This window comes from Vicugna pacos, chromosome 5 (assembly GCF_048564905.1).
Source record: "Vicugna pacos chromosome 5, VicPac4, whole genome shotgun sequence".
Lineage (NCBI taxonomy): Eukaryota > Metazoa > Chordata > Mammalia > Artiodactyla > Camelidae > Vicugna > Vicugna pacos.
Window position 1 is genome coordinate 39,672,947 of NC_132991.1, and position 18,525 is coordinate 39,691,471.

The 18,525-nt window shown below is 35.6% G+C and overlaps 1 protein-coding gene across 9 annotated transcripts in view; it reads left to right on the forward strand.

Moving 5' to 3' along the window:
* The window catches only part of CSRNP3 (cysteine and serine rich nuclear protein 3), a 177,255-nt gene that overhangs the window by 9,393 nt on the left and 149,337 nt on the right, over nt 1-18,525 (forward strand). For 3 of the 9 annotated variants that reach the window (XM_072961098.1, XM_006201088.3, XM_072961096.1), the window contains exon 1: nt 12,567-12,653. Coding sequence is in view for 5 of the 9 variants with exons in the window: in XM_072961092.1 (XP_072817193.1) it covers nt 12,506-12,653 (148 nt within the window). In the remaining 4 variants the exon portion in view is untranslated. Of the gene's footprint in view, nt 1-8,923; nt 9,055-10,225; nt 10,565-12,482; nt 12,654-18,525 lie in introns of those variants that run through there. The other 6 variants (XM_072961092.1, XM_072961093.1, XM_072961095.1 and 3 more) reach the window with 6 other exon arrangements.

The following is an 18,525-nucleotide window of genomic DNA, read 5'->3' on the forward strand; positions in this document are numbered from 1 at the left end:
TTTTCCTCTTTATGTTTGTAGTGGTTAGCAGTATACTAAGACAATAAATCAAGAAACTTTTTTTTAATATATTAGTCATTTTAATCATAAGAAAACCTTGACATTTATGTTCAAGCTATGGGTAATGAGGAGGATCAAATGCATATTTTGACATATTAGATCAAAAATGTTTTTTAAGTTAATGTCCAGACCATGTTTTATTAATGCAGTCATTTCCTTACCTTTGTAATCTAATATATAAAAATTGCATGTTGCAACAACCTAAAAAATGTTTTTTAAAATATTATTAATGTAATACATTTGAAATTTAATAGGAATTATTGTAAATACACATATATACTCTGTTTTATTTGAAAATTTTACTTTTTTGGACATAAAATTCATTTTATGTGGCTTTTCTTTTTAAGAAATAAAAAATCACAATTATCATCGTATTTTGCCATAGTCAATTTCTTAAAGCATTTTCACTATAAACTTTTTTCTCTCAGCTATTTGGCAAGAGAGAAAATCAGCATAAAGCTGTTATATCTTTCCTATTTTATCATTCAAATGAGATTCCTACCTCTGTCTTCTCTTTTACCATTTGTTTAAACGCTTTTGACGTATAATACTTTGTTTTCATAATGTTAACCTTAGTCTATTAGATTTATTGTTAGCAATGTAGTAAATAAAGTACTACATGCTTAAGCTATGTTTTAATATATTTAATATCTAGGCAATACATTTTTTAGAATTAAATTAATTTGTTCTGTCTGTGTTATTTTTCAAGAAGAGTTAAGATAATGGGAAATATTTAGCTTTTATCAATTAACAAGCACTTCAGTGGCAGTACTTTCAGCATAAACATGGATGGCATTAAAGAGCATGCTGACAACAAATCAGACTAGTATGTGGATTATGCAACCTGGGTGAATAACTCATTTCAGGCACAATCAGAATTATCAGGAATATTTCAATTTCCTGAAAGTAATATATTGCATGGAATTACTCTCTACTACAGGTAGTTTTTAAATACATTTTGTTAGTAGCGTCTCTGCTGCTTCAGGCTTCTTATTTGCTACAAGTAGCTTTCCAGATTCATTGATGAGTCTATGTGGGTCTCTTAAGTCTTACAACATGTGTTCTGGAAGAGGAAATATTAATAGCTTCCCCTATAATACAGGTAGACAGCTCTATATCTATAATGGAAATACGTTAGTTTGGCAAATTACCCTACAATGCTAGAAATGGAAGGATGGGATTTAAAAGAAACGGAAATCACACCAGGGTAAGAAAGCTCGGGTCAGATTTCACAGTGTTCAAACTGTGAAATGTACTTAGGCTGATTCAAGCAAATGGAAACTCTTGTTACCATTTGTACTATGGTAGACCATAACAAAAATTTTATTGATCAGAATTTATTTTTGACTTAGTATGTATCTAATACTTGATAGTATGACATAGGGCTTATATAGGTATAGGAAAGGAGTTGGTCCAAAGCAGCATTATTACTCTTTAATTGCTGTTTTGTAAATCAAGGAGTAAGGAATGAACTTGCTTATCAAGCTGATAACCACATTCGGAAGTTTCACGTATCTCAGTGAATCAGTTGGGCAAATCGTTTGATTTCTCAGTCAACTGTTCAGCTCTCAGTTGTCATAATAGACTAAATAATTTGACGTGAAAATTGTTGAATGTGCAAACGCAGAGAATACAGACTCGATGTAACTTTTCAAGCATTTAATTAAAGATTATGATTACCTCGATACATGTCAATGTTAATTCCAAGGATCACACATTAGCAAGAAAACTACTTGACACGAGGTCAACTTTGCTAACCATTCATTTTAGTCTAATGGCCCAAAAGGTAAATAGTAGCCATCTGATTTATTTCCAGAAAGTCTTTGTTCTTTAGTTAGATCAAGAGCTTAACACATTATCTTCCAATACAACAAAGGGTAAGGCACACAGCACGTTTCTATCTCTCCTGACTCACATGCACATTTGTAACTATTATTTTAAACAAAAACCACCGATCACCAGGTAAAAGTAATTCTTATGTAAATTTTATATCTTTAAACAATATTAATTCTAAAGTTCTTTGGAAAACACTCATTTGCTTTTTATTATGCTCTTTGTGTGGGACTGACCTATAGAGATAATTCTTTCCTGGAATGCTCATTTTGCCTCTGAAAAAAGTAAGGCACAAAGAAGAATTCCCACAGTGATTTTTTTAGTGGGAAATTGAACATCATGCAAAAGAACAATAGCCAAATACTATGAATTTGTATTAAATATTGTATATAATGCATTAAATACTAGATGAAAGAAAAGCAGAGTTTAGGAGGACTTTGGAAGAAGGTGAAAAAGCACGTGGGGCCAGATGGTCCCCTATGGGTAACAACACAAGAATGTTAGAGTTTCACAGAACTCTCCATCTCAGACCTGCTTTCAGTTTCCCGTCAGCATGATCATTTTGACTTACCTTCGTAATCTCCTTGACTTTAAATAAATTAGCTGTCAGGGTCAAAAATGCATTTCAGTTTTGTTTTCTAGTAAGTGTTGATACAGTTAGGTGCTGTCATGTTGTGGATATATCACAATATATTTAATAAATGAAACAAGTAATTTCCTAAACAGGACTCCTGAATGTATTTACAAAGATTTTCACTTCCTTTTCTATCTCAGGGTTAGGCTAGCCATGGAAAATCAATATTTGTCATCAATCATTACCCAAGTAATACTGGTTTTGATGCTGTCAGCATATTAAGGCAGAAAGATTCTGGGAAAGGTTTTCAGAAGTTATTTTAAAAATTCTTGCTTTGCTTTCTCAAATTCCTTTCGTGTAGCTCATAAAACTCATACATAAAACTAGATTGTTTGGCCATTGTGACATCTGAATCAGTAAGGGGCCCCAAGTGGACTCTCCCATCCTGTCCACTGAAATCCCCAGGGGAGGGTCAAATGGGAAACTGAGCTTGGGGTCTCTATTCCAAGCTTCTATATTCAGAGATCTTCACATACTATATGAGCAGGGCCAAAGGGCACAGCCTCAGGGCCTCCACCCTGTCCTGTGCTCCCTGCCGTGGCTTCTTAGTGTGGTCCTTGCAGTCACTTCCTTGACTTCTCTCTAGTCTTTCATCAACCATCTCAATTATAATTCTGTGACAGGGGGTTTCTTTGTCTTATATTGTCATCTACCATAATGCCTGATACCTTTTATGTGCCCCCAAATTGTTTTGCTAACTGCATAAATAAGTGAATAATCTCTTCAGGTAGTCACCTTACTTTTTTCTTGTACCTTCCCAGTGACAGCCGCTCATCACATGCTAAGCATAGTCCCTTTCTTTCATGTGCTTCTTTGTTAACACTTCAACGTGACAGTGTTCATTTCACATAAATGTCATTAAGCCATGCAAAATTTTGGATTGCAGACCTTTTTTTCCTTTTCTTTTATGAGGGAGAAGTAATTGGGTTTATTTATTTATATTTGGAGGAGGTACATGGGAATTGAAACCAGGACCTCATGCAAAGCATGCACTCTACCGCTTGAGCTATACCCTCCACCTGGATTGCAGACTTTTTATCATATAAACTCCTTTCAAGCTCTCTGATTTTAACAGAGGATTTCATCTGTATGCAGTGCCCGTTTCATGACCCCCTGCTCTGTGCTGTTCCATTTTACTACTCTTCTGTTCCTGATCTCACACACATGCACACACACACACCATCATCATCATCACATATTAAATCAATGGATTAATTGTAAATTAATGTAATTATGTTTATATTAACATGTAATATACATGATAAATACTGTTTCTGTAAGAAAATAGAGTAATATGTATTTTACCAATCTTTAAGTGCTCTTATACATATGCTCTTATTCAATGAATCCCCACTGTCTTGAGTCAAAGATGTTCAGCAATATTAGATTAAAGTTTAAATTGTTCAGCAATATTTCTCTTCTACTTTGAACCCACTTTCTGTCATTTATCCTGTGTTCTGGGGGAACAGTTTTAACTCATCATGCTTGGCAAGTGACAATGCTGAATCAGCTACAAAGAAACCAAGGGTGTGTGCTGAGAGTTAATATACCCATCTTACTGAGGTTTAATATGTCTCAAGGTAAAGATAAGCAAATAATATGAGATGGGTGGAAGTCTCAGTCTATCATAGCAAGGTAGAACTTACCAACACACACAAAAAAGAATGTCATGCCCTCATGTCTAGGGAGTCTGTAGAGGAAGAGTGACTGCTAATATGCCTTTAAATATGCTGATGTATATGGGGACTGTACTGTGGTGTACATATATACCCCTTAAATGGATGATGCAGTCAGTCAGTCAGTACGTCTGCTTCTAGAAATGCATACTCTGGTACAAATTATGTATTGGTGGTAACTGGCTAACCTATTAGGTCTTAAGATTGTACAGCATAATGATTGATGGAATGCCTACTCTGCCATCTTACTGCCTGTGTAAATTTGGACAAGTTACTTCAGCTGAGCCTTGGCTTCCCTTTCTGTGAAATTCAGTTATCTACCTATGTGATATTGTAAAGATTGATAAATCCACGTAGAATGTTTTTTACCACAGAATTTGAGATATAGTCAGGAATTGTGTGCAATTTTAGTTGTTATTTCTAGTCATCCTTTTCTGTTAATAAACCGAGAATGGAAGGAGGAAAATAATCCCCAGGGTTTTTAATGGTGTCCTAAATGTTATTCCTCATTAGGGAGCTTAAAAATTCCTTTTCCCCTCAGTTTTTCCATGTTAACTACAGTTAACTCATTGGATATCAGCTGGCTAAATTAGTATTGTATGAGATAATGAACTTGTGAAAACAATTGAAGCAGTGAGATACCATCAAGAGTCAAGGAAGAGCGTGATGATTAAAAGTATGATTTCAAGTGCCAAAATACCTGGGTTGGAATGCTGCCTGTAAGATTGATTAGCTTTATGACCTTGGTAGATTGAACCTCTCTGTACTTCAGTTTTTAATCTGAAAATGGTATTAATAATAATGCCTACCTCATATGGATACAGTGAATATTAAATAAATTGATATGTTTTACTTTTCTGTTCCCTTGCAACAATTAGCACAAACTTAGCAATTTTTTCTGCCTTTATCTATTTATTTTTATAAGTAATATTTATTAATAACATTCATAGAATGAAGAAGCTGGTGACTAGGGAGATTCCATGATTGTGCAGTTAGTTTGAATTAGAGTCACTAATAGTATCTGGGTCTTTTTTAAACCTTTTTTTATTTAATTGAAGTATAGTTGATGTATTATAAACTTAGCAATTTAAAGCATGCCCACTTATTAGCCTATGGTACTGTAGGTCAGAAGTCCTGCAGGGCATGGCTAAGTTCTTAGCTTAGAGTCTCACAAGGCTGAATACCGGGTCTGCTCAGCTGAATTCTTGTCTGGTCACTCCAGGGGAAAAATTTACTTCGAATCTCATTCTTGTTGGCAGAACTCAGTTCCATGTGGTTCTGGGACTGCGGTCCTGTTTCCTCCTTGCTGAACCCAGAGCCACTCTCAGCTCCTAGAGTCTGCATACTTCCTGGTCATCTTCAAAGTCAGCTACAGAGAATCTCTTGTGTTGAATCCTTCTCACCCTTAATTTCTGTCCTCTAGTTTAAAGTTTTTATGTGATTGGGTCAGGCCCATGGATAATCTACCAGGTCACTGACTTGGGACTTTAATTACATATACACATTCCCTTTGCCATGTAATGTGAACATACAAAGTGATATTTCACCGTATAATCCTGGGGTTATACAAAGAATGCACACAAGAAGGTGGGGAATCCTGTATTCTACCTTAGAATCCAGCAGAATACCCATGTAAAATGCCAGAACAGTGCCTGGTGCATAGTAAGCACGATTTATGTGTGTTAGCTCTGATTCTTACTGAGTATATGAAAAATTCACAGAACTAAAAAAAATAGCAATGTCACAGTAGTGACCAGACTATAGTGAAATGACATCCTAATGTACCCATTAAAGACATAACTTCACCTTCCACTAGGTGACTTGGCAGCATGTACTGAGAACCTTGTAATTCCACTTCTAGGAATTCGTCCTAAAGATACAGTCAGAGATGTACACAAAAATATATGAAAGAAAATGTTAGTTATATGGTGATTTATAAAAATTTAAAAAGAAACCAAGCATCTCCCTTTGAGTTTTAGTTAAATATTACTGTATGGCCATTCAGTGAAATCTTATGTAGCCTAAAACACAAAGATAAAAATCAAATAAAACAAAAACAAGTGGTGTAGAGAATTATTTAATGAGAAGGGAACATGCTTATGTTAGTAAGTGGACAAATTATAGGTGGCAAAATTAAATGTATAGTGTTAATCAATCCACACTCCTTTCTGGAGTGTGAAGTAGCCTTTTGGCAAGATGGTCACTTGACAATGGAGGGAATTTACCCTGACACTGTCTGGTCATGCTCATCCATCCAAAGAACAAGGGCACCTTCAAAAGGAGACTTTGTAGCATCTCCCCTAGTTTTCTGTTCTGTTGCCATCCATTCCATACCCCAGAGTGTAAATGGCATGCCCGGATCTCTCACTTCCAATTTATAGCACCCCTTCATACTGAACTGGCTAAACTATACTCTCAGCCAAGATTTTAGAGTATTGTTTTTGTTTCTTTTTAGTTATAATGCAAAGCATCTGGAATTCATAATACGTACCAGTGGAGGGTGTAGAAGTTAACAGTTATTAGGAAAGTACCTGCAATGCACATTCTAACACTGTAAAACAGCTACCATTAACCCCATTTAATAGAGAGAAAATTTTGGCTGAGACAAATTGAGTAACTCGCTGAAGAACTCGCATTTAGGAAATAGTAAAACCGGGTTTTCAAGCAAGTGGCTTCACCCTTTTCACCATACCAGTGATTCCAGGTAGTTCCTGGGACTCTTTTATATTTTTTTAAATTTCTTCAGAAAATTTTAATGACTAGCCTGGTCTAGGACACATCACCACTTCCCTATACCTGGAGGCAAATTCATGGTAACAGCGCAGACTGCTTTTTTCTCCTAAGCTTTTTCCAGCTCTGGGCTCTCAGATCCTGAATTTCAGATTAAAATGTGTTTTTAAATGGGGGATCCAGATACCACCATGAGTTCAGATTAAAGCAATTCTTCCCATTTCTCTCTCAACCCAAAAGGAGATATACCAAACTCTGTAATCTTTGGAACTAGCGTTTCTCCATAGACACTACAACCCAGGCTGATTTCTTCTACATCTTGCTCTTCTGCTACTAAATTCTTGATAACTATCAATGCCCAGATCTCTCAACTCACCAATTTTCCATTTCTTCTTTGGGGATTTTCCTCCATTCTTTGCAAAGTCTTTCCTACTTTCCCTCCATATTCCCAGGACCATTCAACCTACTTTGACTTTTATTCACCTTTATTCTGCATCCACCTCTGAATCCAACAGTCTGTCCCCACTCTTGTTCTAGTCTTTGCCAATTAACCTTGGTAACCAACCCAAGCCCATGATTTTACCCTAGTTTCATAGAAGTGTCCTTGTCATGGGGGAATAAAAAGGAACTTAAAAATATATACATGGCGTTAGAGGTTTACTATTTAATATATTGGGCTCTCTGGTGTCATAGTTTCATAATAATAAAATCAACCATTGGGTATTTTATTCTGTAAAAATTGCCTAATGACAACAAATATTTAAATTCTTGAGAGAGATGCATATAAGCTCTGAACTATTATTTTTAGAAAAATAATATTCATCTGTAGAAAGGGCAATGTATCCACCATTCATAGTAGTTCGGACCTCAAAATAGCAAATTATATTTTTAACTTTAGATTCACTTAGTGAGCTGTCTTAATTCAATTTTTTCTCATTGTGTCATAAATTGAACATAAAATAATTTATTTTCTTCCCCTACTCTTAAAATTTCTTCTGTCTTTTGAATGAATTTGTATAAAAGCACTCAACTATTATTTTGAATATTTTAATTCAAAATCTGACTCATCTATTTGGCTAATACACAAATTTATAAAAGTTTTCATATTAGGAACAGCATTTAAAAATTCTATTATTTTGTATACTTCTCAAAAAGAATTACTAGATATAGGATCAGTAAGAATACAGCATTCCTGTTAGATAGACTAAGAAAATCTGAGTAGACTCTATTTTTCTGGATGTAGGAAACACAGGACCTTTAGGAGGTCCATTAAGAGACCCTGAATTAGAATTCTAAAACTTTTGACTTTTAACAAATATCATACATTTTTAGGTGCAAAAAAAATATAAATCAAGTTATCCATACTTGCCTCTGTTTCCTAACAGTTTCTTCCAGCCATATACTCTCAAAACAGCATTCTGTGTTACAGGGTGACTGAATATTGTTTAGGATTGCTCTCACTGGACTATGTAGAGGGCACAAACTCAGTCAAGGACATTCATAATAACTGTTCTCCCTTCCCACCTATTACTGCAGACATCTAAATGGGGGTAGTGTCTTAGTCTCTCTCACAATTTAACTTCTCCTGCAAGATCTCTCTGTCTGTTGTCATGGAAATAATTGTAACATTGCAATTTTAGCACTACAACCAGAGCACACCACAACAGAATCAAATTGGCAAACACAAAGTAGGATGAATCTATTTCTCCTCTCTTTCTGTCTCTGTCTGTCTGTCTCCAAGCATTTCTTATGCTTTGGGACCTTTTTCCCCATCCTTTCTTTGTGTTTATTCGGAATCTAATTACACAGTTCAGTCTCTCTTCAAATGGCTGTGCAAGTTTCTTCGAGGCTACCAGAACTAAAAGTACAGATGTGAGCAAATCCACACAAATTATTTATTTGATTTCATACCTGTTAAGGAAAAATTTCCAAATAGTTTCCTATAAATAATAAAAAAGCTACATCAACATTTTAAAAAATCTTTCAACAGCTCTCTTTTTTTAGGAGATTTTCTGCAATTTTTTAAAAACCTCCATAAGTCACTTGAAGATAAGAGAGATTCTTCAATGGATTTCAAGCAAGGTCAACTCTGAGAGCCAGAGTCCTATAATCCTTGCAGTAGTAAGTTGTGGTTATGGATTTTACTTCTTAAAAATCTTGAATAAGTAACTTTTAGGGAGAGTGGTGGGTAAATAGTTATTAACTCTTAACCTCCGTTTTCCCACTAATAAATAAATTTTTGATAGTGATCACCATCCATATAATGCCTCTTCTCTACCAAATCAAAAGAAATATTCCTTTAGAATAATAAAGGAAAGCTTACTTTGTCATTGTTAATTTGCAAAAGCTGTACCAGAAAATGGTATGATGTATCAGAATTGGTCCTATTTGAAATCTAGCAGGTAAGGTGGTCCCACCATCATCAAATATTTGGTAAATTTAGAGACCAGAGACGGTTGTAGGTAAAATTAAGGAACCACATTGCTTTGGGAAGCATTTTGACTTTCCCTCCCCTTCTAACATCTTTCTGAATTCTTTCCCCCCAAAAGGAACCTACCTCTTCAGCCTGGTCAGGTTCTGATTTTAACTGTTCATCGGAGCTGCAAGTTCCTCCTTAATTTCCTTTCTTCTGTCAAATCTACCTTCACCATAGGCCCTCTGGTTTTTGCTATTTTTTTTAAAATCAAGTAACAGGCAAATGAGTAGTCCTTTGAAAGTATAAGTCAGATCTCATCACTCCACTACTTAAGCCCTGCAGAAACCTCCATCTCACATAGAGTAGTCTCCAAAGTCCTTACAGGTTCTACACAATGTAGCCGAAGATACCTGTTTAACCTCGTTGCCTACTGTGCCCAGCCCAGGACCTGGGCATATGCCATTCCTTCTGCCTGGCCTGCTCTTCCCCAGGTGTCAAAACTGCTGGCTCCCTCACCTTCCCCTCTGTGACATTAGCTTACCAACTAATTCAAAATGCAATGTTCTCTGTCAGCCAACCTAGTAGTCACTGTATCACTGGGCTACTTATCTTTCTTCATAGCATTTATCTCCGCATGACATACTATCTGTTTAATCTACTTATCTGTTTATTATTTGTCTACCCCTTCCCTTCAACAACACCCAGTAAGTGAGCACCATTAGAGGAAGGAATTTTTTTTCTGTGTTGTTACTTTATCATTCTCCAGCATCTAAAATAGTCACTGGGACATGATAGAAGCTCAGTAGATGTTTACTGAGTAAATAATAAATGGCCCCTTAACAAAGTACAGAAGACAAACAGATCTCTTTTCTACAGGATGGCATAAATATCTGAATGAGGACACACAGATTCCCTTACTCAACAATTTGAACTGAGATATACTAAAAGAATGAGACAACTGGTGTTTACTGTTGAGGCTTTCAGGATACAATGAAGTAGAAGATGTTCTGTCAGAAGCCAAGCCATATGCCAGCTGGGGAGACTAAGAAGCAGAAAATACAGAAACCAAGGAAGCCAGTCAGCAGAAAGACTTGGAGCAGATATGCCTCATGAAAGTATAGCTACCAAAATTGAGAGAGACCATGAGGTCACTGAGAAGTGCAAGAAAAGTGGCCAGTCTTTTGAAGAAAGTTAAAGTGACTTTAACTTTTTAAAGTGAGATTTGTTCCTTATTATGAGATAGAATTGCCATGCTGAGGTTTGATGGCTTAAGATGTCACTTCCCCTTGGTAGCATGTATTATGCAAGCAGTCTCTTGTAAAATAAGTTTGTTCCCCCAATTTATGTATCTCTAGCAAAGGCATTTTAGATGTTGTGTTGGGCTAATAGCGGGAAGAATGTTTTGATCCCTTAGTCTGTTAACTCTTCCAAGTGTCAGATCTGAGCCATTCTGACTCTGTCTCGTAGAGTCAACCCAAATGGGGCTTTAAATTACAATGTGTAATTTAAAAACCACTCCTTTAATTTTATAAACAATATTAATAAGGAAAAGGAGAATGGGGAATGTGAAAGCTAACAGTGTAAAGGAGTGCTTATGAATATGATTGGGACATTGGCCAGATTTTAGAGTGGATTAAATTGGGAAAGCATGAGCTGAAAAGGTCTGAACCTGGGTAGTGGCTTCCACCTTTGACCTGGGTATGCATCTCCAGTTTGCCACAGTTCCCACTGCTTACCACCCACTGTCTCCTTGATTGTAAGACCATTTGTTATTGTTCCTAGGCTATCATTTTCCTTAGGGTAGAGAAGTATTTCTTGATATATTTGGTGCAAATAACAGTAGGCAAAAGAGAAGACTGAGATGACTACATGATTTTATTTTATCTGACCCTCTTTATCCATTGAGGGTAACTGCCATTGCAAGAACTTGTTTTCACAACTGCAGATCACCTTAAGAGTGACTTTATGGCTATGAAGACATTATTACTCTCAGAGGTCTAATGACTCATCTAAATTGACATTAACAAATTTTAAAAAATGCATCAGGCTACCTCTGCTGGCTTTCACTACCTTGTTGATACAAGGAATGAAGAGACCTAAATTAGTATTTTATCCAATCTAAAAAAAAGACACAAATGAACTTTTTTTACAAAACAGAACCAGACTCACAGACATAGAATACAAACTTATGGTTACTGTGGGGGAAGAGGGTGGGAAGGGATAAATTGGGAGTTTGAGATTTGCGAATACTAACTACTATTTGTAAAAATAGATAAATAATAAGGTCCTACTGTATAGCACAGGGAACTATACTCAATATCTTGTAGTAATCTATAATGGAAAAGAATATGAAAAGGAACATATGTATGTATATGTATGACTGAAATACTATGCTGTACACAAGAAATTGACACAACATTGTAAACTGACTATATTTCAGCAAAAAAAAAAAGAAAAAAAATTTTATCCAGCAAAAGGCTTACGGACTGGTTTACCCTGTATAAAATCTTTTCAGCAAACCTCCGTGACATAGGACTCAAGTACTCCCTGTAGCTTTGCTGAACTGACTGGAAACATGATAAGACATCTAAATTCTGTAGGTATAGCCATTCTTAGCAACCAATTTGATTTTTGACAGACAAAGAGCCCCAGGAATGTAGATGCCTTTGTACCTGAGAAAAAAGAAACCCCAGGCAGGATAGACATGTCCTAATCAGTATGCCCTGGATATGACAGCATGCAAGTGAGTGATCTGTTTCGTTCTGAACCCTGGCTCTGGCAATGACAGCACATGATTTACTAGAACAAATCAAATAAATGCATTTGACTCCTGTTTTGACGTTTCAAAACCCTGAACTGAATTTCCTTATGCAGCCCTCTGATTTCATTCTTAATTTTGACTTTTTTGCTTATAAAATACTGCTGTCAGAATAAGAAAGCAAATAGCAATGAATCAGGGTAGAACTGTTTTCAGTGCTTTCAAACGTGATGGGAAGAATGATTTCTGCACGGATATGATAATCTGGTAGAGACGGGTCAAAAAATTACAATCCCCCCAAATGATATGGAGACCTTGGCTATGCAGTCAGTGGTGAAATGTTTCAATGCTCTGTTGCTCCCATTCCTGTTACAGGTGCATGTGACAGTGCTGCAGCGATGAGTGGAATTTTAAAGGGGAAGTTGGAAGAAATTGACGACTCCTCACCCTGCTCCTCTTTGCGGGAATCTGATGATGAAGTTTTTAGCTGTGACAGTGCTGCCAGTGTTGATAGTGTCAGTCCGTCCACTTTTCATCATTTCACTGGTGAGTATCTGAGGCTGTATTTCAGGTTGTACTCTAAATTGTGTTGTATGGTCAATTCTTGGAGTTTTTATCTTTATCCACTGGCTTATATCTGCATCCAAGCTTTTTATCATAACAGACTTAATTTGCAAAACATGATACGAATAACCATTCTGCTTATTTAAGTCTCAGTAGTGTACTCCTGTTTTTCTGTAAAGAGTGAGTATCGGATCGGAAGTGAGTCCAGTTGCAGGTAAGCAAACAGCAATTGAAGATAATTTAGTATGTGTCTTCAGCTTTCTGAAATAGATCCATCTTTTCGAAATCTAATCATTTGAGCTCTTCTGAAAGTCTAATACTGGTCAGTGAATCGTGGAATATGTGCAGTGCTGAGCACAACGCATTCACTTCCTACGTGAGAAAATGTTTGTTTTTAAAAAATGCTCTTCTAAAATAAAAGCCTTGAAAGCTTTGAGATTCTATAGTTGTTTGGACACCAGTAAACTCTTGCAGACCCAAGGCCAGGTTCATGCACTACAGAAAATACAGCTTTCTACATGTATTTACTTCTCCTAAGCAGTTAATGTGAAGAACATTATTTAACTTAGTTTAAAGTTTAAACTTAAAATTGTAGCCATTTCAAATTGTGTTCCTTGTAACAGATGCACATATGAAGATTTTGAAATAGGTGAATCTTTTCCAATGTCTCCATGTCCATTCAACCCCAATCATTAGGGAAAGAGAGATTTTCAAATTATTTTTTTAGATGATTTAACATCATGCAAAGCAAAACCAAAGTCAATAAAAGCACTGTAAATTCACCCTCCCCTCATAGGATGATGGGTATAAACTTCCTTTTAAAGGTGCATTCATTAAGTAAACATAAAAATTTTCCAATACAAAAAAGGTTGTGTTTTTTTTTTTTCCACAATAGTATTTCCTAGCATTATTTTTCTAGGGCATTTGTGTTTGGAAATTTTTTACCTCACCAAAACAGCCTTTTAAAATTCACACTGAAGTTTATATAATGTGATGTGACCCCCTCTAATTCCATTTTTAACCCTCCTCTCTCCCACCTCCGAGAATTCAGAAGTTTGTTTAGTATTCATAAATTCTCCCTCGTCTTTTTCAGAAGCGTTTAGAAAATAAAAATAGGTATAATTTTATAAGTGTTTAGCATCTGCATTATTTATCTCTTGACTAAAGTAAAACTTACTTTTTATGAACTTGTACAAAGTATAAAAAAGTAAGGAGAAGGAAAAAAGGAGCATTGGGAGAAGGGAAAAAACAATAGCTGTTTTGAGAATAAGATTAGTTACATAGGAAGGTTGTTGTCAGTCAATCAGTGGATTGGGGGGATAAGTTTTGTTGAAAATTTTTTGCCTCTGCCTCTAAGTGACTGTACCCTTGTGGCAGGCACAAGCCTTGCTGTCACCTATGGTGCCTGGAAAAGCAGTGATGTCGGTGAGAGTGAATGACGCTTCGACTTCTTTATTGAGTGAACAGATAAATTTTTAGACAATTTTTACACTATTTTGACACGTAAAAGTTGTATACATTTAAGGCACACGTGATGTTTTGATATACATGTGCATTGTGAAATGATTACCACATTCAAGCTAATTAACATTTCCATCATCTCAAAGTTACCTTTTATTCTTTTCTCTTTTTTTTCAAGTATGCAGTACTTTATTTTTAAAATTTCAGGAAATTTTTTTTAAAACTGGAGAGAATGAGTCTATTGGATGTGCTTATCCTTAGAAAAGCAACAGTACACATTTAAATTCAAGACCCCCAGGAACACTCTATTAAATACCTTTTCTGCGTACTTTGAGAGTTCTCCTTCCCTAATCCCCCAGCACAGAAGGAGCTGCCTAGTATTTTTCAACTTTTTCAACCGTCAGTGTAGACCCTGTTTCTTTGAGATCCACCTCCTCTAGTGCAGGGCAGCATTTTCCACACACCTGTGATTCTTTTTTTTCAAACCTCTGGCATGCTTACAACCTCCCTGGTGTCTGTCCTTCTCCTAAAGTTATAAATTGACTCTCCTAGAAAAATCAATTGCAGGACTTCTCTATGCAAGATGCCTATTGATTTCTATAGCTTGTGAGTTCACGAAGTACCTATAATGTCCATTTAAACACCATCAGGTCTTGCAATTGTGGCTCAAGATACTTTGCAGCTGAAAGTTATGGTCTGGTGGTTTAGAGGGGTTTGAAAATTATAGATCAGGCACTTTTTGTGAGCACCTGATCAGTTCCCTGGATGGGTAAAAGTTTGAGTGGAGAGTGGTTTTATTTTGATAAAATGAGCTATTTGATAACTTTTGCCATCTGGTTATAACTTTTCTGTTTCATCACCATGGCAAGAGTCTGTGAAGGTGGAGATATCTGCTGTGCACGGGGTCAGGCCCGTGAAGAAAGCAGCAGCAAAGCTTGATTAGCTTTTTCAGCACTTTTCATTGTGAGTTTTCAAGGGTTTTGAGGAAAACATTTACTGATACTCCTCTATAAGGAAATGGTGATATGCATCATTGAACAACTTGAACAGAATGTGTGATCAAAACTATGATTTGGGATAAACAGTGGGGAGGAGGGGTAAAAAAGAACAGAAGGAAAATGTGACCTCTGGGGTATTCCGGTTACTGTGGGCTATTCTCAGCCTGATCTCCAGTACAAAACATTACTATTTTGTAATGTTGAACAAATTGAGGAAGAAAATGCTTTTAGTTTTTTTGAGAGGATCTAACGATCTTATATTTTAGAGTAAGACCAAAAACTATAGTAAAGAATCAACCCTCATTTTGAATTAAAGAATGTTAGAGCTAGCATGGCCTTTGAAAACATCTAGACTGCCTCCCTTATTTTATGGATATGGAGACCACAGCCCAGGGAGAGTGCCTTAACAACAATCCAGATGTGAGCTAGTGGCAGAGGACTTTATTGTAGATCCCTAGGGGACTGACCTTTCTACTAGACTGTGCTGCTCTCTGATGAATCTGTTACATCACTGACTAAGCAGAGGGAACCAAATCATTAAGCGAAAGACATGGCTGTATCTTTTGTGCCAGCTTCTCTTAGAAACAGAATGAGTCTATTTTTTGGTGAAGGTAATTGGCATCTCATCTCCTGTTTGCCACCCCCCCTTTTCTCGGTTGGTTTCCAATGAAAGTTCAAATATCTCCTGGTATTATAATGCCAGTGATGAATTTATAAATAAATTCAGTGAGCCTAGAAAAATAGTGGACCGAGAATTCAATTGAGTGTGAATGAACAATTTCTCCTTCTCTTTCTGTAAGTAAGTGACAGGGCAGACTATTGAGTCTTTGCTTGTATGTCCCTGACATTGATAGAAATATCTTACTGCAAACATGTTGTTTTACATTTACATGAAGGAAATTGGTTTGTCTTGGTGACATAATGCTTCTTGTGACTTAATGCTTCTTGTGATAATGTGAAAATGTTACGATGAAAAGTAGGTGAGATGCAGTATACGCTGTGCATCACCAACGGCAGCTAACAAATAGAGAATTATTTCATTTACTTTAGAAGCAAAACCTTTGTACATTCCACTTTTGCCAGAAGGGTGAAAGGGCATCCTGGATCCCCTGGAAAAAGAAAATGATAATGATATCTTTCCAACCCTTGAACTCCAGGACCCTACATTACTTATTCAATAATTCAAGACTTCAGGAAACCCTCTTAACTTGTATTTCAATGAGACTCACGCACAGCTTCTGACTGAATGCAGTAATTATATTCCATTTCACTGGCTAGGTACAGAATTAGCTTTTATGTTTGCTTGTTTGTTTTAAGCCCTGGAAAGCTTAACTTAAATTTGACTTTAAATGTAGGAGCACAATCAGAATGAATTTCAAATAAAATTTTATATATTGATATCATAATAAATCTAGAAAAACAGCACATCGCTTGTGGTTTCAATTCTTACTTAGCTACCACAAAAAATTAAATACAAAGGTAGTTCTGGTGGTGTTCACGTTACTATTCCTTACATCATTCAAGGCCTAAGTCCCTATTAGAATGAGATCCAAAGTACATCATAGGAAATCTTCCAGTTTCCCATAACTCTTATTAATTCAGAATGTCTATAGCTGGAGTTGTTATTGTAGTTATATTTCATAAAGTACAAGAATGAAAGTTTCTATTAGATATTAAAGATACCATCTTTATATCAGTGATCAGAATATTATCATCTGACAATGTGATTTTTTACAAACATTTCTCCTAGTATCTGTGTTTTATAAATTTCTTGGTAAGAATCATATCCATACTTTGGGGTCATCTAGAAGTGTTCATGGACAATAAAGAGATGATTACCCAACTGCAAAATATTGTGACTCGAAAAACGGATCCGAATGAACTTAGGTGATTAAAATTCTGCTAACTCTTTTCAAAGTGCCATAACCTTTTGGCTTTGGTTTGAATACCAGAGATTGACTGGCTTTATACTCGTTGTTTATGATGGTGATGATAAAATCATAGTGCCTGAAGCAAATGTCCTTGTGTTTCTCAAAAGATTTTAAAATTCATCTTGCAAATAAGGCAATCTGATGCTCTCTGACAGCTCGAGGGAAGTATATTTGTGCGCATGTGAATGTGAAAAAAAATTAAACCTGGTTCGGCTGAAGAAAAAAAAAAGCCAGTTGGTGCTATTTCTGAATTGGCTGCAATATTTAACCATTTCACTTTGGAAAGTATGTGTTTGTACTCTGAAAATGTTACTTCTTTTTTGTCTGAAGCATTTGGGAATAAACTGGGAATGTTTTAGGGCCACAGAATTGTACCATATGTTTTATATGTTCAGCTACAGTGATCTGGCATGAACTGGAATAGTTAAATGTCTCAAATTTACTGAATTCCACTGATAGATTAAGGTTTGAAGTATGCTTTTTAAATGTAATAAAGAAAGAGCAATTGTAATAAATATAACAAAACATAAATATTTGATTTTTAACCAAAGATCAACACATAAAAACTAGAAAGGTGTTTTCTTTTAATGATATTTAATTTTTAGGTAGGAAAGTATTTGTAGTGAGTTAAAATTAAAGTGGACACTCAATTTGTTGCATTTGGTTTTATCTTATCTCATAAATATAATAATGGAGCAGTAATAAAGATTGATTTATATAAATTATAGCTCTAGAAATTTGAATGAAGTATTATGAAACTTGATTTATATAATAAATTATTAAATCACTTGAAGATCCTAATGGATATGTTCAGTAATCTTAGCATGGCAAAAAACAAAAACAAAAAACTCAAACCAAATTCTATTAAAATGATTTCCAAAGCACTGTGAAAGCTGGTGAAGATTGCTGCACCAAGTGCTAAAAGCACTAGATATTTCTGGCTGAAATACAGTAGTGGGTCCCATTAATTGTGCTGTTGTGGAGACTGAAATGCAATCAATGCTATATATTTTTACGCCGTGATTGGATGATAGTGGTAATAAAAATATACATATTTTGGTTTTAAATCATATTAATGAAATTACTTTTAAATATTCACAATTAAGGATACTTAATATGTTTCATCTTTAAATGTGCTCTGATGCCTACAATTTCTGCATTTAAAGAAACGTGTATATTTTGAATCTTAACAATGCCAGAGTTTGGGGTATTTAATTCTGTCTTTGAGGAACCTGGCTTGGAAGAAATAAGGATTATTAATTTTAAACGTAGTTAATTTTTTTAACTTAGCCTGTTCTATTTCATAATTTCCCCAGAGATGTTGTCCATTATCTTCTTGCTATGTCAGATCTGACTTTCTGCTGTTTGCTGTTTCTATGACAACCATCACCTTGGCTTGGAGAGAGTAGTACAAATTTCATATATATATATACACACACACACAATTTCAGATACACACACACA